This window comes from Eptesicus fuscus, chromosome 9 (genome assembly GCF_027574615.1).
Source record: "Eptesicus fuscus isolate TK198812 chromosome 9, DD_ASM_mEF_20220401, whole genome shotgun sequence".
NCBI lineage: Eukaryota > Metazoa > Chordata > Mammalia > Chiroptera > Vespertilionidae > Eptesicus > Eptesicus fuscus.
This window is the reverse complement of record NC_072481.1, coordinates 69,712,189-69,735,816: the sequence shown is the minus strand read 5'-3', so window position 1 is coordinate 69,735,816 and position 23,628 is coordinate 69,712,189. Positions and strand designations below refer to the sequence as shown.

At 36.7% G+C, this 23,628-nt stretch overlaps 1 protein-coding gene across 1 annotated transcript in view; it reads right to left on the bottom strand.

Annotated features, from left to right (window-relative positions):
- Positions 1–252: 252 nt before the first annotated feature.
- Positions 253–23,628, bottom strand: part of BTBD8 (BTB domain containing 8) — a 99,138-nt gene continuing 75,762 nt past the window's right edge. The window contains exons 10-18 of the mRNA XM_054721355.1: positions 19,851–20,033; positions 19,054–19,191; positions 18,034–18,163; positions 15,495–15,556; positions 7,857–8,568; positions 7,525–7,609; positions 6,995–7,134; positions 2,813–5,092; positions 253–1,520 (exon numbers count right to left, since the gene is read on the bottom strand). Of these exons, the coding sequence (XP_054577330.1) occupies positions 1,054–1,520; positions 2,813–5,092; positions 6,995–7,134; positions 7,525–7,609; positions 7,857–8,568; positions 15,495–15,556; positions 18,034–18,163; positions 19,054–19,191; positions 19,851–20,033 (4,197 nt within the window). The 3' untranslated portion in view covers positions 253–1,053. The remainder of the gene's footprint in view (positions 1,521–2,812; positions 5,093–6,994; positions 7,135–7,524; positions 7,610–7,856; positions 8,569–15,494; positions 15,557–18,033; positions 18,164–19,053; positions 19,192–19,850; positions 20,034–23,628) is intronic.

Sequence of the window (23,628 nt, the reverse complement as noted above, 5' to 3'; positions counted from 1 at the left end):
TGGTAAAACAGATGGAGAGTTTTCCTACTTCTTTTGAAAAAGGGCATATGTCTCTCTCTGGATAAATCCCCCAAATTTAGAGTTAAAGGGGATTCCATTTCTCTGTTTTAATGACAATGGCATTGAAACTTGAAATTCATCATTTCCTAGACCTGAATTGTTGGGAAGCGAAATTTTTTCTCTTTTTAAAATTTTATTTTTCAATTGCAGTTAGACATTTATTTTATGTTAGCTACAACATAGTGGTTAGACAATCATATACTTTACAAAGTGAACCCCTAATATTTCAAGGCACCATATATAATTACTTCAATGTTATTGACTATATTCCCTAGGCTATAGTTTACATCCAATTTTGTAACTACCAATATGTACTTCTTAATCCCTTCACCTTTTCATCCAGCCCCCAACCCATGTTCCCTCTGGCAACCATCAGTTTGTTCTCTGTATCTATGAGTCTGCGTCTGTTTCGTTTGTTCATTTATTTTGTTCTTTATATTCCACACATAAATGAAATCATATGGTATTTGTCTTTTTCTGTCTGACTTACTTCACTTAGAAAAATACCATCAAGGTTGTTTTTTTTTCATATTCAACTGTCAGCCTCAACCACATCAACCCACCAACCCAAGTTTGAACGTTACAGATTAACTCTACATAATTGACACAAGCACAATACGTTTTTTATTGTTAAATTACTATGTTACCATATGCAGAGGAAAAAGTAAAGGAACAAATCTACTTGTGCATTCACATTTTAAATTCTTGAATGGTAAGTGAACAAATGACCAGTTAGGAAAGAAAAACTGAAGGGCTTCCTTATAGTCTTCTTATTTTTCTAATAATAAAACATGCTCAAAAATTTTAGAAAAACTTGTTTTCTATGTGTGATATCATATTAATAAACAAACTATGCTTACTTCAATAAATTGGAAAGACTCCCTCAATATTAAGAGCAGTGCATCTCTGGCTAATGTAATTATTTGGATACAATATAAACATCAAAAAATAAAGGGGTGGAATAGTTCAAAAATTTCCGAAGTATTAGTACTCTTAATGCTGAGTTTCCAGTTGCAGAATTGTCCATTCCCCTTGGGGTGAACAATCGTCAGAGGAAAAACTAGCCATGGTGATGCTTGCTGAGGAATCAAGTGGAGAGGTTAGTTCACTCCATCTGTTCAAAGTGTCAACATGTGCTGGACCCTGAGGTTTTGAGCTGTCTCGTGCTAAAAGTAGTGTCTGATTGATTAGATATTGTGCTAAATTTAAGTCTTCAGGAACAGAATCTGTAATATTTAAGTTTGAATCCTGTTCAGAGAGCAGTTGCTTTAATAGTGTCCAATCTTGTTTTGCAAAGTGTTGATCATCTTCAGAATCCATGTCTGTAATGTGTGTTTCTGATTCCATTTTCTGCTCAAATGCTTCTACTACATCCATCTCATATATTGGAGAGAGGTTTTTTGAAGGCCGATGGTCATACATGTAGGTTTGTGCCAGTGTATCACAATCATCTATGTCTCCTGAAATAATTCATAATACTACACAATGTAAAAATTGCACATGTTGGTACCCTCAGAGTTCTGTAGAACAGTATTTAACAGTTATAGTCAAAAAACAACAACACAGAATGGGGAAAATTACATTTATACAAAACTGACAAGATTTTTGAGGCAATTCTTTTTTTCTATCTTAAAAAAACACACAACTCAAAGATAATGTTTAGCAGCAAAATAAAAATCGGTAACTAACAATAATTCTCATACTTTAGTTTGAAAACTTGTGGTACAGAAAACAATAGAAGTTATTTAAATATAAAGCAAGAATATGCACATATATCTAATTCACTACAATAAAAACTTAAAGAAGAAGAAAAAAAAAGACATGGCTATTTGATGGTGACTTTTAAGGTAAGTCAGTTCCAAATGAAGAATAAATACATTCTGCCTAAAGCCTTATTTGTATATTGCACATGCAAAGGAGAATGCAAGCAAGGACAAACAAAAAAAGTACAACTTTAAGGAGCTCCCCATTCTTGTGATTTTGCTCAACAGGGACCACAGATCAGTATTTTTCTTAGTTCTGATATACAATAGCTACTCAGTCAGTGACTATTGCATATTTTAAATGTGGGTTATTAGTTCAAATTACTATAATAAGGACAACAAACACAAAACAATTAGACGGGAAATCATCTATACATATGAAACAAGCCTGGGCCTTTTCATATTATCATTGCTTCTAAATATAATCTCTTTTAGGAAATTTATCTTTTTACTTGAAAATTTTATAATAGAATTATAGTGATCCTTAAAGTCTTGATCTCTGTAAAATGTATATAAATTGTAATAATTAATGTAGTTAAAATAGTTCAGTGCTTTAAGTTACATATTACTATAGTTATTGCACAGACCTCTTAGATATATACTAGCATAATCCATAAGTCATATCCAATGTATAATAAAATTTCTAATAGTCAAGAATTCCTGTTAAATTAGACATAAATAAATAATAGCAAACTAAGTTTTTCTCTTTATTCTTTCATGTAAAATCTCTTAAGAGTAAGTTAGCTCTAAGAAATCACCAAAATTTTTACTAGATATTGATTCTGCACTAGGATTTTAAGTGAACAATAAAGAGTAACTAGCTCATTTTAATACTATTAAGAAATTTAAGTTTTCATTTAAAATTTGAATCTGTTGCTTAAGTAATTTTTCTATCTAACTAAAATATAACATTCAGGGCTACAATACAATTTTTAAATTCTATAAACTAATTTTCTTATGGATTTAACATTGCTATTTCTGTACATTACCTGCAGATAAAGCAATATTAGCTTTTTCAGTAGCTGGAGAATGGCTCTCTTTCACTTGACTTTCCTGAGGCAGAAGCTGACTCCGACAGGAGTCCAGAAATTTTGTAGAGCTGTTCTTTGGTATGTCAGAACTGGGTTCTCTTTGATGGAGCTCCAAATGACATGGTCTCTCTTGAGATTTTGTATCACTCTCTGAGAGTCTGCTGCGTTGCTGAATGTCATTATCTATGTTGCTTCCATTGTTTACTTTTTTATTTTCTGGAAGAAGTTGTTTGTCTCCTTTGGACAGGACACCGATTGTATACATTTTTTCTGTGGCTGAAGCATTCTGTTTATCTCTTCTTGAAGAGTCAATGCCACTAAAGCCCAAGAGAAAGCTTTCGTTTTTACATACATTATTGCCTTTATCTCGCTTATGTTCTAAAATACTGCCTTCACTTCCTTGTGAGTCTCTGGAATAGCAGGTCCTTCCGGGATGTTCACGAGAAATGCCACTGAAAACATCAGAAGGTGAAAGAGAATCTATAGAAGGCTGAAAGGGAGTATGGACTTCTCCTTCATCAGACCCCAATTCTTCACATTCATCTACTGAAAGTAAAACTGACCTTTTAAAAATTTTAGTTGCAGAAAATGCGTGACTTTCATTTTCAGTTGCATCTTCAAAAGCTAAGTTAATAATCCCCTGAAAATGCTGAGGAGCTGAGTTAGATACAGAGAAATTTTCTACAATATTTTCAGCTTCAGATCTTTCATCTTCTGTTTCATCTGCTGAGGAAGAAACTTGGTCTACTTCCTGGGCAAACTGGACACTGCCTCTTAGAATATTTTCTCTTTCCCTAGAGTGGACTATTGTAGATCGAGACCAGATTTCTGGCCTTTTCCTAGGAATCTCATCATCACTTGTCGAATTCACTTGGAAAAGATCATTACTACTTTGCTTTTTCATTTTTACTTCAATTCTTAAGTTACTATCATATATTTTTAATTCTTCAGGAGTACTGGTATCACTGCTACTTCTTCCAAGAAAATCATGGCACAGCATAGTGCCACATTTAGAAATACCTCTGTCATTTGACCCATCATCATCCTGAGACCCTCCAGCATCATAGTCTTCAGACCGGGGCTTTATGTCATCAGAGGACGTGGTAGCACTGCCAGTGTCAGATTCAGGACTCTCTCTCTGATGCAGAACACCGGTACTCACATTCCAGTGACTCGCAAATGGAGCTTCTGGATTTTCATGGCTCTCTGGAGTTTCTATTGTTTCCATATCTTTAGGAGAATTTTTCCCTGCTATTTGTTCCAAAAAACACTGGGAGGAGTCTGCTGTAGCATATCTGTCTTCATTCATAGTAGCGCCATCATATAACTGACTAGGAATTGTCTGTTCTTCATGAAAATTAGATTTTCTGTCATCTTGAATAGTATGTGAGGTACCATTTATCCTTTCAGGAACACAAGGTGAAACGTCTTTCACATATTTAATGCTTGATTTTTTGTTCGGGTCTTTTCTCCCTACAGGCTCCTCCTTATCGAATACTGAATGCATTTGCTGTGGGTTTCTTGAGTCTAAATCACAAACTAGATTAGAGTTCAAGAGGTTTTCATTTGGATTTGAAACCATGGATTTTATGGCAGTGGTGCTATAAAATTCTGGATCCACATGATCACTTCCATCAGAATGACCATGTAGTTTAGATGTGTTGCAATGATCTGTTTCTTTGTGATTGGAAAACTGTGTTTCACTTTTATCTGAACCACTCTGTCTTGATTCCAATTCATGTTTTATTGCTTTATCCAGATTTGAAATATTTTGGCATTTCAATACCAATTTCTCTCTCTCTTGATTGTTTAATGGCTTTTGTGGGTCAGGTGTGCATAATGCTTCTGTGCCATTGATGTCAGATGTGAGGTTAATCAGAGGTTCATGAGGCTTCTGTTCAGTAACACTGCCATTATTATTACTTTTTCGGACAACAGATATTTCACTTTTTAAAGGTCTTTGAGAAGAAGACTGACTCTTCATTATGACCTGTCCAGGAAACATTTTCTGTTTTGAATCTTTATTATTCAAAGTTTCACCTTTCTTAGTTAGGTTTTTAGGTATTGCCACTATTTTTGCATTAACCTTAGGCAAAGCTGTGTGCCCTTGCTTAACACCTATTTTTCTCTTAGGTGTTTGTTTATCTGTTGTACTGTGGTCCAACTTTGCTACACTTCCATCAGACTGCCTTGAAGAGACTGAAGATTTTACTGAATTGGGTGATTCTCCTTGGGAACCTAAAAAAAGAAAATTCAAAAATATAATATACCTTCCAATTTGTAAATAAAATTCAATATTTGGTTTTCAATTACTTTAGAAGAAATAAAACAATGAATGGTAATATATCTGTAATCAAATAAACAACTACAGATTAGGAATTAGTAGCATAATGAAATAAAATAAATATTTTCTATTATAAATATAGAACTATTCCAGAATCTTAGTAAAATTATTAAAATAGGATCATTCTTCCTCAAGTAAAGAGCCTTGAACTTATGCCAGAATTGGATTTGCATAAATATATGGGGGTGGAAAATTCTGATTTTCTTATACCAAAAGACTAGCACAGGACTTCTTTTATGTTCTTTTAGGGGGGAAAAAATGACTATATTCCACACAGCTGAAAAGGAGAGCTGAGTTAAATATAAATGTTAAAACTGCTGCATTTTTCCCCAAACATGAACAAAACTAATTTATTTATCATAACCAGGTAATTATTACTGTAGCATATTAGAGTTAGCAACTTAGATATGCAGTTGAAACTAAAACAGGTAATGGAGGGTAAGAGGATTCATTTGGGGAATCTATTTGTTTATACTGGTTAAAGTCCTAGAGATCACTATCAAACAGAATTACCAAATATTTTAAAACCTGAATAATTTTTCTCTGCCTTATTTTTTATTTACTTTCAGTATTAATTCATTACTTACTCAAAGTTGTTTTTACGATTTTACAAACTGCTCCTAATGCATAAAGCAAATTAATTTTTAAATCAGTTATTACATTAGCAAATTATGCATTTTGATCAGCAGGCTTTTCTTTCTTAGAACATGGAAAAACAACAGGCACAACACAGATTCCAGAGGAAAAATTCTTCCTCCGATGTATTGCAGCTCTCTAGACTGTGCCATTACTTTTCAAAAAACTCTTTATTATTGGTTTTGCAGATGGAATTCCTAGTTATCAATCAAACTTTGAAGAAACATGGATATAACATATAAAAGGACTAGAAATGCAGGTAAAGTAGTGACTCCCGTAATTATTTCTCACAAAATAACAATAAAAACCAAACCAACACCCCAGAATACCAAAATAGTTGTCTGAAAACTAAAAGTATAAAATCTCATTTCTATAGCATGAAACGAATGTAAAATGAGTGAAACCATGTTACAGCTTATTTATAACTAGAGGCCGGTGCACGGATTTGTGCATGGGCCAGACAGGCCGTACACGCCCTGGAGCCAACATCCTGCGGTCCCTCCCTGGCCGGCTGCACCTGGGACTACACCAGGGCTGGAAGGGCGTCTGCAGAGTGAGTGGGGTCTCTCCAGCAGGTAGGGTCCCTCAGCCTGGCCTGAAGGGATTGGGCCAAAACCAGCTCTCCGACATCACCTGAGGGGTCCCGGATTGTGAGAGGGCAGTTCTCAGGTGACACATCCCGGAATTGAGCTCCCTCCTCTCTAGTTCCGGATGTGTCACCTGAGAACTGCAGCTGCCAAATCTCCACATCTCGGCAGCTCCTGCGTTGAGCGTCTGCCCCCTGGTGATCAGTGTGCATCATAGCTACCAGTCAGAGCATCTGTCCCTGGTGGTCACTGTGTGTCATAGCTACCGGTTGGATGGTTGAACAGTCAGATGGTCGCTTAGGCTTATCTATAATAATAAAAGCATAATATGCTAATTAGACCGGACATCCTTCTGGACGAAGCTGGGGCTGTGAGGGGAGCCTGGGTCCCGGGTGCCAGAGGGAAGCTGGAGGGGAGCCGGTGCCAGCAGCTGGGGGAAGGAAGGCCTACTCTTGCATGAATTTTGTGCATTGGGCCTCTAGTATGTATATAGATTGCTGCTCAAGTTCCAAATCGGAGTTCAGCCTTTTCCACTTATACAAGGAAGGAACACCAGAACTTTGTCAGCTTTACCTTGAGTTTTAGCAAGATTAGAGGGGGCATTCTTGGTCCTCTGTTGAGCTGCAGCACATCCATTGTCATTTCCTCTTTTCTTTAAAATTGCCTGAGGTACTGGATCACTATATCCTTTGCTAGCGACCTTCTTTAGCACACTAAGAAAAATGATTTTTATTGAGTATTACATTCCAAAACATAAGCTTTAAAAGGCCCATACATAAAATATATTTTTTCTCAAAGAAATAAAAAATATCTTTTCTGAAAATAAAAAACACACATATGTGCATATGTCTTTAAGTTTATAAAACTGTAGATCAAGTATGATAAAGCAATGCATAATCAAGTGGGACAAGCGTAAATTATTTGCACCAATCATCATTTTACATAACTATACTAACTTCTCTTAGTACATAAGAAAAGTTTAAAATACAATTGTGTAAATACGTTACATTTTCTAACAAAAATGATAATTAAAATATTTAGCTAGAAGTTAGTAACTTTCAGAGAAAACTAATGTATAGGTAAAATAATGAATGAAAACTTACCTATTATTTATATTAGTTTCTTGTTCATGAATGCTTTTTTTATTGGAAGTTCCATTGATAACTTTTGAAACAGGTCGAGATTTTACTGTTGCAAATTAAGGAAAAGTGAGTTATGAGATGGAACACTAACCATGTAACAATTATTTAAAAAGTCACTAGTCAGGCACTAAACAAAATTAAATATCAATGAGGGAAGAACTGGGTTTTCTCTGTTTGCATGAATACATGTAAATAAATACTTTTTGCATGTGAAACTAAATAAAACAGGTCATTTTTTTCTAGGAACTTTAACTGTCAGGAGCTTTAAAAAAAAAAAGTGTGCTAAAACCCACCTACAGTGGAAGTTTTGATACTTTCTACAAAGTTTTTCTCTGTCTGTCCTGGAGATTCAGAAAAGGACAGTTCATGACCAGATGGCTTCTCTTCTCCTATTGATCCATTTTCTTTTGGTTCATCCAGACATTCAGTGGAAACCAATAATTCCACACTTGAATTTGTAGATCTGCTGGAGGGTCTTGCGATGCCAAGGCATGGAGAATCTTTCCCTGTGGCTTTCTTCAAAGGCTTTGCTCTGGCTTGCCCATTTGAGTTTCCATTGAGTACCTTGGGTCTGGCACCTGTAATTTGTCCTTCTTGATTTCTCACTCTTTTTCCATTTAGTGCATTTTTGTGTCCATTTGTTGCTGCTATTGCCGTTCTTTCCACAACTTGTCTAGGTGATATGTTTGCTGACTTTGCATTATCGTTGTTTTCTGTTTTGGGTTTTATTATAGCTTTGGGCTTTCCAGAAACATTTCCCCCACCAGATTTTAATTCTTTTGTAATCTTAGGTGCTATTTTTATACCATCCTTCTCCTTTAAGTCATCATGCTTCAAAGTGGTATTTATAGTATTTCTATTAGTACTGGATGAATGTCCAGATGCTCCTAACCCATCAGATTTCATCTTTTGATTAGCAGAGGGGCACCTCCAGCACGCTTTCTTATTATTTTCTCTCAAAGATTTATTTTTTATAACACCAGAGTCAGAAACTTGTCTCCTTTGCTACAAAGAAGAAAAAAATACTTGTAACTTGACTAGAATCTTTGACATATACTTAACATTTAAGTAAGCCAGTTTTTCAAAGAAAAAATCCCCAGCAAAGTTCATAATTTAGTTCCATTCAAACTTGAATTATCTTTGGTCACTGTGAGCAATACTTTCAATGTGTTTTTGATCACATTACCTTAATCAAATCTAAAATACAGCACAAAATATTTAAAACCTATACTACTTTAAAAGGCCTATTACTTAACTTTATGAAGTTATGATAGAGAATTAGTACCTGACGGTGTCAGGATGGCTTGAGAGAATGATAACAACCTCCAATATCTTTGAAGGTCCACTCTCAGGTTCTGTGCTAAAACCCTTTTCATACGTCATCTCACTTCATCTTAAAATAATACTATGAGATAGCTCCTGTTGCTATCTCTATTTCTTAAGCAAGAAACTGGGGGTTAAAGCCAGTATGTGATTTACCCATGATCATATGCTGATAAGGGATGGAACTAGGACTTGACCTCATGATTTACTGCTTTCAGTAGGTGGTCATTTATATGGTATAATTTGAGAGACATTATCAAACTTTTCACCAAAAAATACCAGAAATTTTTTTTAATCATTATTTTGTTACTCCTCACTCAAGGGTATTTTTCCATTGATTTGTTAGAGAAAGTGGAAAGTGGGAAGAAGGGAAAGAGGCAGAGAGAGAAAGAGAGAGGAGAGAGAGATGTGAAAGAGACATATCGATTGGCTGCTTCCCGCACGTGCCATAACCAGGGTGGGGATCAAACCTGCAACCCAGGTACATGGCTCTTGATGGGGAATCAAACTCAAGATGCTTCAGTGTGAGGGCCAATGCTCTAACCACTGAGCACACCAGAAAGGGCCAAATGCCAGACATTTTATCCACTGTGGTAAGAATTGTTTACTTCTTGGAGTCCTCATTTAAAAAAAAAAAAAGAAAGAAAAAGAAAAAGAAAAAAAGCACTCATGAAAAACATAACACATCACATCTGAAAAATTTGTTTTTTAAAAGAAACAAGATACTGCCCTGGCCGGCATGGTTCAATGGTTAGAGCATCAGTGCAAACACCAAAGGGTTGCAGGTTTGATTCCTAGTCAAGGGCATGTACCTCGGTTACAGGGTTGATCCTTGGCCCTGGTCATGGCGCAAGCAGCAGGCAACCAATCGATGTGTCTCTCTCACATTGATTCTCTCCCACCCCTCCTTCACTCTCTAAAAAAAATCAATGCAAAAAATATCCTCGGATGAGGATTAACAACAACAAAAAAGGGAACAAGGTAGTAATACAGAAAAAAGATAGTAATACAGTTTTGGTTGTCTGAAGAAAGTGGAGGAAAAAGGATCCTAAGAATAGGTAAAATAGAGAAAAAGGGAAAATAGAAAGGAACTCAAGACAAATGTACCTATTTCATCATTTTGTTTAGAACAACCTTGATATGGGAGGGAGTGAAAAATTATTAAATTGGTAGAAAATTTAAAATTATTTTGCCTTTTTAAAAAATTTGGATGCTTTTTCCCTGCTTTGGAAAGCTGTATGAGATTGTAGAGGTGTGAGGCAGAGCCTGTGCTATCTTCATCTTTGTGTCCCTTAGCACTGTGCCCATCACATACTAAATATACAAAAAAATATGGTGAATGTTGTTAAACCTGAGCATATATTGTAAAGTTCAAAGTCTAATTATTTCTAAATATAGAAAGCTTCCAACTACATTAAAATTTTGTCTAAGATAAAATTAACATCTATGTTTATACATCTATATATGTAAAAGCCTAAGTGACCATTACGACTGAACGACCGGAACGACCAGAACTACCAGAACTACCGGTCGACCAGTCGCTATGACGCACACTGACCACCAGGGGGCAGATGCTCAACTCAGGAGCTGCCCCCTGTTGGTCAGTGTGTTCCCACAGAGGAAGTGCTGCTCAGCCATAAGCTGGCTCATGGCTGGCGAGCACACCTGCCACTGCATCGGGAGACTCTCCTGACCCTGTGGCAGCACTACTGAGTGGTGGCAGCAGGCACAGCAGGCACAACAGGCCGGGATGAGTGCCAGCGGCATGGCGCCTGGCCCCAGCTCGGGCTCTTCCCTGGCCGTTGCCACATGGTGCACTGCTACATCCCTGGGGGATGTCCGATTGCCAGATTAGGCCTGGGGATCAGGCCTAAACTGGCAGTTGGACATCCCCTGAGGGGTCCTGAATTGCGAGAGGGGGCAGGCCAGGCTGAGGCCCTGTGCATGAATCCATGCACCGGGCCTCTAGTAAATAAATAATTACCTGGCTAAGTTTAGGAAAAAGCAAGATATGATAATAAGAGAATCATTAGTTCTTGTCCTATCTTTGCCATTGACTTAGGATATTTAAGAGATCATTAACATCTCTGGGCCTCAAACTATGCATGTTGAGAGGGTGGAGACTGGTCCAATTCAGTGTAGTGTGTAATATTTATAAAGTTCAAATAGGCTTAGCTCTCACTTTTTGTTTTTTTGATCAAATCTTAGCTCAAAAATATATTTTTTTAAATTGGTTTGAGAGAGAGAGAGGAAAGGGGGTGGGGGGAGAGAAAATACCACATCGATTTGTTGTTCCACTTATTTTTGCATTCACTGGTTGATTCTTGTATGTGCCCTGACCGGGGATCAAATCTGCAACCTTGGCATATTAGGACGACACTCTAACCAACTGAGCTGCCCAGCCAGGACTCATTATTTTTGAAAAAGATTTCTTTATTTTTAATACCTAAAACTAGGTAGACCTCTTCCCACCCCTAAAACTGATCCTCCTTAATTTATTCTATCATTGAATCTATTTTAAAGCATCATGCTATGGGGGAGATCTATATAGTATATGGGGTAACTACACTCCTTTAACAATTTCACATTAACACAGTACATCATGATGGGGTTTCAATTTATACACATTTCTAGGCAGTCTCTGACTTACGTCTGCAAAGTTTACATATAGTACCCATATACAAATGGCCAACTTGGAATGGTCACGTGTGCTATTGACAAAAATAAGGAAAAAGAGGGTAATCCTACAAAGCAATCCCCTTAGACATCCCTTTTGGTTTTAGTGCTATTCCTTCTAGTTTTAACTTTTTAATATAGAAAAATTTAAACAATCAAAAGAAGAAAGAACAGTATCATGAATCCTCATGTACCTATTACCCAGCCTAAACAATCATCAACTCTGGGCCAATTTTGTTTAATATATAACTACCCCTGTTTTATTATTTTTTAAAAAATATTTTTATTTATTTCAGAGAGGAAGGGAGAAGGAGAGAGAGATAGAAACATCAATGAGAGAGAATCATTGGTTGGCTGGCTGCCTTCTGCACGCCCCCCACTGGGGACCGAGCCCACAACCAGGGCATGTGCACTGACTGGGAATTGAACTGTGACCTCCTGGTTCTGAGCCATGCCAGTTGGGCACCCCTGTTTTATTTTGAATCAACCCCAGATATCACGTTTACCCTTAAGTATTGTGATACTAGTGGTCTTCTTAAACTTTTCTCTGCCTATAAATGTGGAAGACACATTTATTCATTCCACACTTATTGAGCACTTACTACACACCAGATAATTGCACATAAATTATTTGACTTAATTTTCACAATAATCCTGCTAGGTTTTATCAACCCATTTTATAGATAAGCATACTAGGACTTAGAGATGACATAGATAATAAATGTGAAGTCAAGATTCAAACTCTCTGATTCTACGTCCAGCACCCATTTTGGAATATCACTGCCTTTCTGAGGGAAACATATTAATTTGTTTTTCCCTTTGTGGTTAAGAGTATAAACCCTTGTTGAAACCGGTTTGGCTCAGTGGGTAGAGCGTCGGCCTGCGGACTCAAGGGTCCCAGGTTCGATTCCGGTCAAGGGCATGTACCTTGGTTGCGGGCACATCCCCAGCAGGGGGTGTGCAAGAGGCAGCTGATCGATGTTTCTCTCTCATCGATGTTTCTAACTCTCTATCCCTCTCTCTTCCTCTCAGTAAAAAATCAATAATAAAAGAAAAAAGAGTATAAACCCTTGTTCAACCTGAAAATCAGGGGGATAAAGAAGAACAATCAGACTCTGTTCGATTTTGCTGTAGAGCAAGGAAGGAGGAAAAGCCTGGTTGATAACAGTTAGTAGGGCAGGGGAAAGGAAGGCAGATAAGCTAATTCTTAGGACCTTAAAAAATCCACAGGGTACACAGAAAAAAATGTCCTAAAGTGCATTTCCTTGAGTATGTTCAGTATAACTATATAATACGCCTACAAAGGACCGAGGGGGAGTCTAGTGGTTTTCTATGACTATAAAACTTGGGGATAATTTGGATAAAACTGAATTCAACAGTGTTCTTTATTGTAGTGTTCGTTCTTCAGAGCTTTTCTCTAAGAGGAGCTATGCTGTGCAGCAATTCTCAAACTGAGTTGATGACACATGCTGGTAGGTAGAACAGGAGGGAGCTGGTCTTCTGTGGAACACACTTTGGGAAATAATCCTAGGAAGTTTACTGGCAGAACACTCCAGTGTCCCAGTTTTCCACAGAAGACATTTGGAGCTTGACCTCCACTTGAAGCCAGGAGAGCTCTCAGCTGCGGCTTAGAGTTGTGTGAGCTCTTATCTACCGGCTGATGAGAAAGAAAAGACTCCCTCTCCCACGCTTCAAGGGCAGTATGCTCTTTGCATTCAAAACTGGAAATCTCGATGTCTGTCTCCCTGTCACTGTAATGCACAATACTAGGTTAGTATAATTTCGTACTTCAAATATACTAGAGGCCCGGTGCACGAAATTCGTGCACGGAGGGGGGTTGTCCCTCAGCCCAGCCTGTACCCTCTCCAATATGGGACCCCTTGAGGGATGTCCGACTGCCCGTTTAGGCCCGATCCCGGTGGGATCGGGCCTAAACGGGCAGTCCGACATCCCTCTCACAATCCAGGACTGCTGGCTCCCAACTGCTTGCCTGCCTGCCTTCCTGATTGCCCCTTAAACCACTCTGCTGCCAGCCTGTTTGCCCCCAACTTCCCTCCTCTGCCAGCCTGGTCACCCCTAACTGCCCTCTCCTGCAGGGTTGATCACCTCCAACTGCCCTCCCTTGCAGGCCAGGTGCCTCCCAACTGCCCTCTCCTGCTGGCCATCTTGTGGTGGCCATCCTGTGACCACATGGGGGCAGGATCTTTGACCACATGGGGGCAGCTATATTGTGTGTTGCAGTGATGATCAATCTGCATAGTACTCTTTTATTAGATAGGATAGAAGCCTGGTACAGGGGTGGGGGCCAGCTGGTTTGCCCTGAAGGGTGTCCCGGATCAGGTGGGGTTTCCCTTAGGGTGTGGGGCGGCCTGAGCGAGGGGCCTGTGGTGGTTTGCAGGCCGGCCACGCCCCCTGGCGACCCAAGCAGAGGCCCTGGTATCTGGAATTTATTTTCCTTCTACAATTGAAACTTTGTAGCCTGGAGCGGAGCCAAGCCAGGGGCTCCCTCCGAGGCCAGCAGGCATTTGTATTGGGGTTATAATTGAAACTTTGTTGCCTTAAGCGGGTGGGCCCGGCCAGGGTGTGCAAAAAGTTTTGCTTCCCCTGTTGCCGGCGGCAACCCTGGCCTGCTCTCTCATGCTCCATTCTGCCGCCATTTGTTTGAATTTGTTTCCCTTCTATAATTGAAACTTTGTAGCTTGAGTGGAGGCTTAGGCCTGGCTAGGGCAGGCGGAAAGCTTGGCTTCCTCTGTTACCTAGGAAACCTTGATCTCTGTGGCTGTAGCCATCTTGGTTTGGGTTAATTTGCATACTCGCTCTGATTGGGTGGTGGGCGTGGCTTGTGGGTGTGTCGGAGGTATGGTCAATTTGCATATTTGTCTATTATTAGAGAAGATTATTGAGTAACCATCTGTAAGTTAGCTAGCTTAGACCTCTAAACATTGCTAATGACATTTTTGGAGAAGAAAAAAGTATTTCATGTTGTAAGGAATATACCAAGTAATTTATGTGTGTGGTAAAAAACAAACAACATAAAATTTACTATCTTAACCATTTTTTTTTTTTTTTTATAAATAGATTTTATTGATTTTTTACAGAGAGGAAGAGAGAGGGATAGAGAGTTAGAAACATCGATGAGAGAGAATCATCGATCAGCTGCCTCCTGCACACCCCCCACTGGGGATGTGCCCGCAACCAAGGTACATGCCCTTGACCGGAATCGAACCTGGGACCCTTGAGTCCGCAGGCCGACGCTCTAGCCACTGAGCCAAACCGGTTTCGGCTATCTTAACCATTTTTAAGTGGGCAATACAATCATAACTATAAGCTCCTTGTTGTGCAAAAGATCCATAGAACCTTTTCATCTTACAAAACTGAAACTCTATGTCCCCCAGGCCCTAACAACCACCATTCTACTTCCTGTTCCTAAGGTTTTGACTACTTTAGATACCTCATATAAGTATACTAAGTAATTTTTAGAGTATACTAAGTAACTTTTTGGTACTAGCTGCCTTTTTCACACCAAATATTACATGAATTAAAATCTTAGTATAGAGAAAACTGGGACAACCAAAATTTCCTTTTGTAAGAAATAGGTTAATTAGAAAAACAGACATGAATTAGGTCTAGAATTCTAGACAATTTCTGATCTACTGGAATAGCTCCAATATGTTAGCTGCCAAAAAGGTTTTCAAGGAAATAAAAAAGTTAGACAATATTACACTTTCTATGCCAGGTGGATATAAAAAATTCACATCATTAAAAAATTTATGAAATGTTCACTTGATTAAAAAAAGACCCAAAATTATTTCCATTAAGGAATAGCTTTAATTAAAGAATAGATTTTTAAAAATTATTTTGAAATAAAATAATAAAATTTAAATTATTTGGTGTCATTTCTCATTTGGACCTATAAAATTTTTAAAGTTTACCTGAGAGCTACTGAATATAGGCTTTTTACCAAGTCTTCGATCATCACCTTTGTCAAATGCAGCTGTAAAAAAAAACATGAATTTATTTTTATAGGAGGCACTATTATTAACATAAAATTAGAGGTAAAATAGTATACTAGCAGAAAAAGGGTTTGTCTTGATAGAAAATAATTTTAAAATAGCTGAAACCCACCTAGTACACACAGACAATTCCCTATTATACTAAATTTTTAAAATCACATTTTGAATCTTATTTTTTGTTCCTCATGAAGTTTGTTATTAAAATTAATAAATAAGAAATACAAAATCTCACAGAGAAGATTCATACATTTTATAAAAACCAAATTTTTTTAAGCTGCAAAATTTTTAAGATAACTGGTTTCATTTAGTATTCCAAATTTCAAAAAATTACAGATTGTGGCAAATGTGATATTTTATGAAGTATTAAATATGAGAAATGTTTATCCTAAAAATTGTAAAAATAATATTGAAATTAACTACAAATATCATGAGGAAAGAGAAAAAGATAAGGTTCTATTGAAATGAAAGAAGAAACAATCCTCAAACTCATGTTCTTTTTAGAATCACATAATCATTTTATTGATTAGGTTTATTTGGGGATACTGGAGAAGTCATGTTTATGTTCTTCAAATAAAAATTTGAATGACATCAGGAAAGTATCTAGGAATAATGGTACAAGAGCTACACATACAGTTTACCTAATGCATTTTTGCCTTTTTGAAGCTTATGGGGCTCTAAAATATATTTTGAAGAAATACATATACTTTCCAAATTTATTTTCTTTTTGTTAAAACAACTTATGAAAAATTCATTAAATTATCTGTAACTCTATCATGCATTTTCTACTATCTCTATTCTATAGGATTTGTGCTATAAGACAAAGCAGGGTCGTAGAAATGGCATTATCAGAGCTGATTCATAGTTAGCAAATGACTTAGCACAATAATACACAGGAAGAAATTTATATATAATTTCTTCCAAAGGTCAGTAACTCAAACTAGAATAAAGAAATGTTATAAGAAAGACAACCTAGAATCACCCCTTTCTCTGGAGTTTCCTAATACAATAATTATCCACAACTCAGGAATAATTATAACTCAGCACATTTAAGATTTTAAAAATATTATTTTACACTGTAAGCGATTGAAAAGTGTTTTTTTTGACAATTAGTTGGATTACCAATAATATTTTGTTTTAGATATGTGTGTGTATGTGTGTGTGTATATATATACACACACACATATATATATATATTTACATGTAATTTTAATTAGCATTTTAAAGAATTAAGATAAAGAACATTGTTTGAGGCTCAACTTAAGTACGAAATCCTCTAAAATGGAGAAAAATAAAGTTAACTGCCAATCAGAAGAGAGTTGAATGACACCTACTCTGGGAATGCTGATCTTATTTCTTCACATTATACAGATTTTTTGGTAAAGATTAAATTGTCATTTAAAAATCAGTATAGAAAAAGTAACAAGAAATAAATTTCTTAATTTCTGAAGACTGTGATTTTTGTTGTTCCATGATTTTGCTTGTTTTTGCTGTTGTTGTTGTTGGAATTTCTTTGAAAAGTGTTCCTGAGATCACATCTAGCTACAATGTTATGCCCATAACACAAGACAGAGCAAATCATATTCTAATTAAACCATTAAAGAATTTAACATATCTAGGTACCATAAGAATATATTATATCACATATGGCTTCCATGTTTTATAGTAAAAAATGTTTGTCTCATAAAATACAGTCTCTAGTCTTTCTTAACTTAAAATGTCTCAAAGTACACTTGCTGAATCTGCCAATATATTTTCTAAAGCACCTGCTTTAACCCAAAAATAGTCATGAAGCCATTTTTAGTTCCATACCCTCAAAATTTTATTTTAATATTTTTGAAACAAACACACATTCTGAGCTATATACATCTTTTGTTTAATACTAATGTTTCAAATGTTATCTGTTAAATGTCAGAGACCACTGTGTGGCTCCCGAGGGACACTCCGCAATAGCACACACCACATCACTGAACCCATCAATTGTGAATTAACCCATCTAATCTAGGCAAAAACCACAGGAAAGGGTATCTTATGCAAAAGATGGAAAAGCTTATGAAAAATATATTTAAAAAGGAAGAGAAAGTATGATGTTTGGTAATCTGTTCTACATGGATTACATTTTCCTACACTTCTAATCAGTCTTTTTAAGTAAAACAAGAATGCTTTTAAGCATATTTGGCTGGAACATTGTTGTTAATATAAAGTAAGATAAAAAATTTATATATTAACATACACATAAAACATACACATATATATATGAAATGAGTTTCATTTTCTAAGAATAGCATAAGAGTATGATTTATTAAAACTGCCTAAACATACTATCACTAGTTTTAATCAGCAAGCTATTAATGAACAGAAACAAACAAATATTAATCCTATCACTTATTAGAATCCCCTCAAAATATCCCTTGTCACAAAGATTATAATATAAGAATAAAAAATCTCAGGGCTAATATACCTGCTTGGATTTTCTGTTGATCATCTGTGCTCATCAGCTTCCAGCTTTCTGTATGACGAACAGCATAGAAAGACTGAACCAGGAAGATCCACAGCTTATCACGCACAGCCTGGATCTTGCACGTAAAACCCTGCGTTCAAGCAACAAATCAGCAGCTGGTGAGAGCCACATTGTCATAGCAACCAGTCATTATTCCTTTCCGAATCTACTTATTCCTAAGCTAGATCAATGATGTCATCACTTAGATTTTCAAGATCGTCGGGTACATGTTATTTATGAAGGCTTACTCTTCACAACAGAATTTTACAGTGAACATGAAGCTAAACCTTATCCTTTCAACTAAACATTATTTTAAACCACCAATGGCCTTTACATGAATACCTTCCTCAGCCTTTTCAAATCCACTATGACATTACAAGGTCAAATACTCTATGCAGTAGTAAAAATATGATGAAAAATTTTTATCACTTTTGTTAAATATAAAATGTCAATAATTAGCAATTAGCTTAGTAATTAATTACCATTAACTGCATTTAAAAATGAGTAATATTTTAATTTTGCTTTTACCCAGTCAATACTATTTAATATGATTATTTTAAGACAAAAGGCATTATGAATATACTATAAAAATAAAAGATACTGATGATTAAAATTTCTAAAAAATTATTTTAAATTCTGTTTAATATTTAGGAATTTTAAAGTAGTGACCAGAGAGAAATACTAGAGCTATGCTATATAAATTAATATTGTTAAATACCAAACTATGTCTAGAACTAGCCAGTAAAATTGCCAAATTCCAAACTTTTATAATATGTCCATTTGGAGGAAAATAAAAATGAAAATATTTTTGTATTGTAAGATAATACCAAATATACACCAAAGCAGAGACTATAATCAATCCCCATGTATCAATTACCTAGTTTCAACCAAGCAACATTTAAAATGGGCATATTTTTTTAAAATCTTAAAACAGTTTAAATGTTAAACCATTTTAATGAATGTTATTATTACATTCAATACCATTTCTTTTATACTGTCGGAGTTCAGTAACTTGTCCAGAGCCATAAGAAGAGAGCAACTATTCTCAGTGGTAATGTTTTCTTCGATTGCTTTTAAAATTTTGTCCAACAAATCAGCTGTGCTGCTCATTGCTTGTGACTATGAAACACAGAAATTGATATTTAATAGGAATACATGTAAAATGTGTAAGAAATGTGAAAGTCTGGCATTACAACAGACCATTCATCAAAACTGGCTGTTCGAAATCAATTAGAAATCTTACTTCCTCTGTTAAAATAATATAATAATTATTATAATAACAACTATTATAATAATCCCTTCCCGTTGTTAAAAATACCTTCACACATACACACACTTATCTTAAAAGCCAAAATCATCCTAAAAATAGTTTAGAAACAAGTAAAAGAAGTTCTTTATTCAATGACTACATTTAGAGAAAGTGGGTCTCCAAGAAAACAAAGAATTTTGCATGGACCATAATTGTATTAGTGACCAAAACAATTTATGACTTTAGTTTCTAAAACAAGGCTTATGCTGATAGAGGATCAGAGTTGGCTAGAGTTACATTGGGCTTTGCCAGGGTACACAAACCTGTCCCTTCCTGCCTTCATTATCTTGTGAGCCAAAAATCCTGTCCATCACTGCTCCAAATCCTACGCAAACCTGCCATCTGCTATGGAATTTATTTAAGCCATACTAATTTAATCAATGACAACCTGCATTTAAAAAGTGTTGCGTAATTATAATCTGAACACAAAGATGGAACTAAATATAGGATATAATTTTAGACAGAGTACCTGTAAGAGTAGAGCAAAATTTTCACTCTGAATGATCTTGGAGAAGTTTTCTACAATAAATGCAATGCACTCTTCCTGTAGCCGAGATGCCATAGTCAGTGCTGCTTCGGTCCACTTCACTCTGGGCAAACTGATGATTAGCCTGTCACTTTCCATCAGAAGAAAAGCAGCATTCTTATCATTCTTTTTTTTTTAATTTTTTTAATTGATTTCAGAGAGGAAGGGAGAGGGAGAGAGAGATAGAAACATCAATGATGAGAGAGAATCACTGATTGGCTGCCTCCTGCATATCCCCACAGGGGATCGAGCCTGCAACCCGGGCATATGCCCTTGACCGGAACTGAACCTGGAACCCTTCAGTTCGCAGGTCAACGCTCTATCCACTGAGCCAAACCAGCTAGGGCCTTATCATTCTTATAATTTGAAAAATATTGGAAAAAAGTTAGATTACTGCTCATAAAATCATTTTCTAAGCAAATAAAATACTTTTGTTTTCTTGTAATGCTTCCTGCAAAAAAAACCACGAAATTTCAGGTAGCTAATACCTTTATCATTAGTTTTACATGTAATATTTATTCATTCATTCAGAATTACCCCAAAGGGCAAACTTTGAACTTGGAAGAAATCACCTTTTAAAGAAGCTAAAACAAACCTGAAAGCAAGTTATAACTAAAAAGAAAAACTTACCTTTCCTGAGATTTTCACTATCGAATTTTTTGTTTTTATAGGTATCATTCATAATGCATAGCTACACTAGCATAGCCTTATTTCTTTCATGACTATAAAATACATGTTCTTTATTACAAATTTAGAATGGCTAAAATTACTTATAATCCCCAATGATTTTTTTCCTCTTCTCTAATGAGGTAAGACCCCTCTTTTATGTTTTATTCATTTACTGAGGATTCATTTTTTATACCATAGGAAAAATGTTCACAAAAACTAATCTCTATGGATAATGGAATGACAATATACAAATACCATGGGCTCCAAGAAAAAAAAAAAAACAACTTATAAATTACATCTTAGTTATGTTTGGTTTCTAGTTCTTTAAAAAAATTTTTTTTTAAATTTTTATTTTTAGAGAGAGGGGAAGAGAGAGGGATAGATAGCAACATCAATGAGAAAGAAGCATCAACGATCAGCTGCCTCCTGCATGCCCCCTACTGGGGATTGAGTCCCAAACCCGGGCATGTGCCCTGACTGGAAATTGAACTGGTGACCTCTTGGTTTATGGGTCGACACTCAACCACTGAGCAACACTGTCCAGGCTGATTTCTAGTTCTTAAAAACAATGCTTGGTAATAACTATTATTGAAATATCCGATAGACTGTAGTAGATTGAAAAACATAGCCATAATTTTTTTATAGCTCCATCCATCAAGAGGTAAAATCTATTTCCTCATCCCTTGTATCTATACTGGCCTTTTCACTTGCTCACACAAATAGTGGTGTTGTGCAAGTTCCAGAGCCTTGGCCTCAAGAAGCCTTGCAGTTGTCTTTACCACCATGGAATTCTGGGACCATGAGGCCATACAGAAGCCTGGTAAGAATGACCACATGGAATAGGAGGCCCAGCCTCCAACTTAGCTATCAGCTGAAAGCAGTTCAGGATGGAGCTCAGGCAAGATCAACTAAAGAATCACCTCGTCAACCCACAGAATTGTAAGAAATAATGAACTGTAGTTTTAAGCCACTTAGTTTTGTGGTGGTTTGTTACACAGCAATAGATAACTAATAAATCTGGAAATGACAGCCTGAAATCCTTAATGCAGGCTGCATGAGAGAAACTTTGCAGACCCTCTGTAGCTTTCAGATCTGAACTCAAGCACTATTTCTTCCCTGATGTAGGTTCCTAACCTACATCAGATTCCCTTTATACCTGCCATCAGAGAATCTATCCCTTTTCTTTTCTTTTTTCCTTTTCTTTTCTTTTCTTTTTAATATATTGTATTGATTTTTTACAGAGAGGAAGGGAGAGGGATAGAGAGCTAGAAACATCGATGAGAGAGAAACATCTACCAGCTGCCTCCTGCACACCCCCTACCGGGGATGTGCCCGCAACCAATGTACATGCCCTTGACCGGAATCGAACCTGGGACCTTTCAGTCCACAGGCCGACACTCTATCCACTGAGCCAAACCGGTTTCAGCATCTGTCCCTTTTCTTTAAATCATCTCATTCATTTGCAATCCTATCCTATATAATAAAAGGCTAATATGCAAAATGACCGAACGGCGGAACAACTAGTTGCTATGACGCACACTGACCATCAGGGACACATGCTCAACGCAGGAGCTGCCCCCTGTTGGTCAGTGCGCTCCCAGCTCAGCCAGAAGCACGGCTGGCGAGCTCAGCATTGCTAAGGATGTCCATGAAGCGGACCTAAGCTGACAGTTGGACATCCCCCGAGGGCTCCCGGACTGTGAGAGGGCACAGGCCAGGTTGAGGGACGCCCCCCCCCCCCAAGTGCATGAATTTTGTGCACTGGGCCTCTAGTATTCAATAATTAACCTAACTATTTGATTAATATCCGTCTCTCCATTAGGCTGTATGTTTATTGGGTGTAAAATCATATCTGTTTTTGGCTCACCATTATATCCTCAAAGCCTAGTATAGAAATGGATCATAAAAAAAAAGACAAAAACAAACAAACAACAAAAAAAAACAAAGAAATGGATCATAGTAGATACTCAAATATTTTGTTGATCTCTTAGCATTATCAGAGACTTAGAATCTATAAGTGAATTCCTAAGCTGAATTAAGTTTAATTATTGAACATAAAGATTTAAAATGTTCACCCATTTATCAAGAATTTTTTTTTTTTAGGTGTATAGCATCATGGTGGGGGCCATTTAATTTTTTTGTTTTTTGTTTTGTTAATCCTCACCCGAGGATATCTTTCCATTAATTTTTTAAAATATATTTTTATTGATTTCAGAGAGGAAGGGAGAGGGAGAGAGAGACTGAAACATCAATGATGAGAGAGAATCATGGATCGGCTGCCTCCTGCACACCCCCTACTGGGGATCGAGCCTGAAATCCGGGCATGTGCCCTTGACTGGAATCGAACCCTGGGACCCTTTGGTCTGCAGGCTGACACTCTATCCACTGAGCCAAACCAGCTAGGGCCCATTAGTTTTTTTTAGGGAGTGGAAGAGAGAAGGAAAGACAGAGATAAACATCAATGTGAGAGAAACACATCGACTGGTTGCCTCCTGCATGAGCTCTGACCAGGGCCTGGGCTGGGGAAGATCCTGCAACCACAGTATGTGCCCTTGACCAGAATTGAACCTGGGACCCTTTGGTCTGCAGGCCGACCCTCTATCCACTGAGCCAAACTGGCTAGGGCTCAAGAATTATTTTAAAACACTATATATTTCCCTTTCTTTATTTATTAGAGTAAAAAGAAACCATACTTTGCTGTAATTCAAGTCTTTTAAAATTATTTTAGTACCATTATCATCCTTTTCTCATCTGGTGACTCCCTGAGTAACTGCAATTACTAAGAGTTTTAGGCAATAAGCCCAATTTGCTGTACTATAGAGATTTTTTTTCTGGTAGTAGTGCCAAGTATAGGGTATTCAAATAAACTTGGCAGGTATCTACAAAATGTTTACTACATACATATGTTATCTGCTCTGACAGTAATATCTTTTTCAAAATACAGATATAGAGTATAGTTATCACGATTTAACTTGCAATCTACTTAAAATTAAAATAAGTGTTATGTGAGCTTATTCCACATTTATCTGAATCCATGATGGCATTAAAAGTC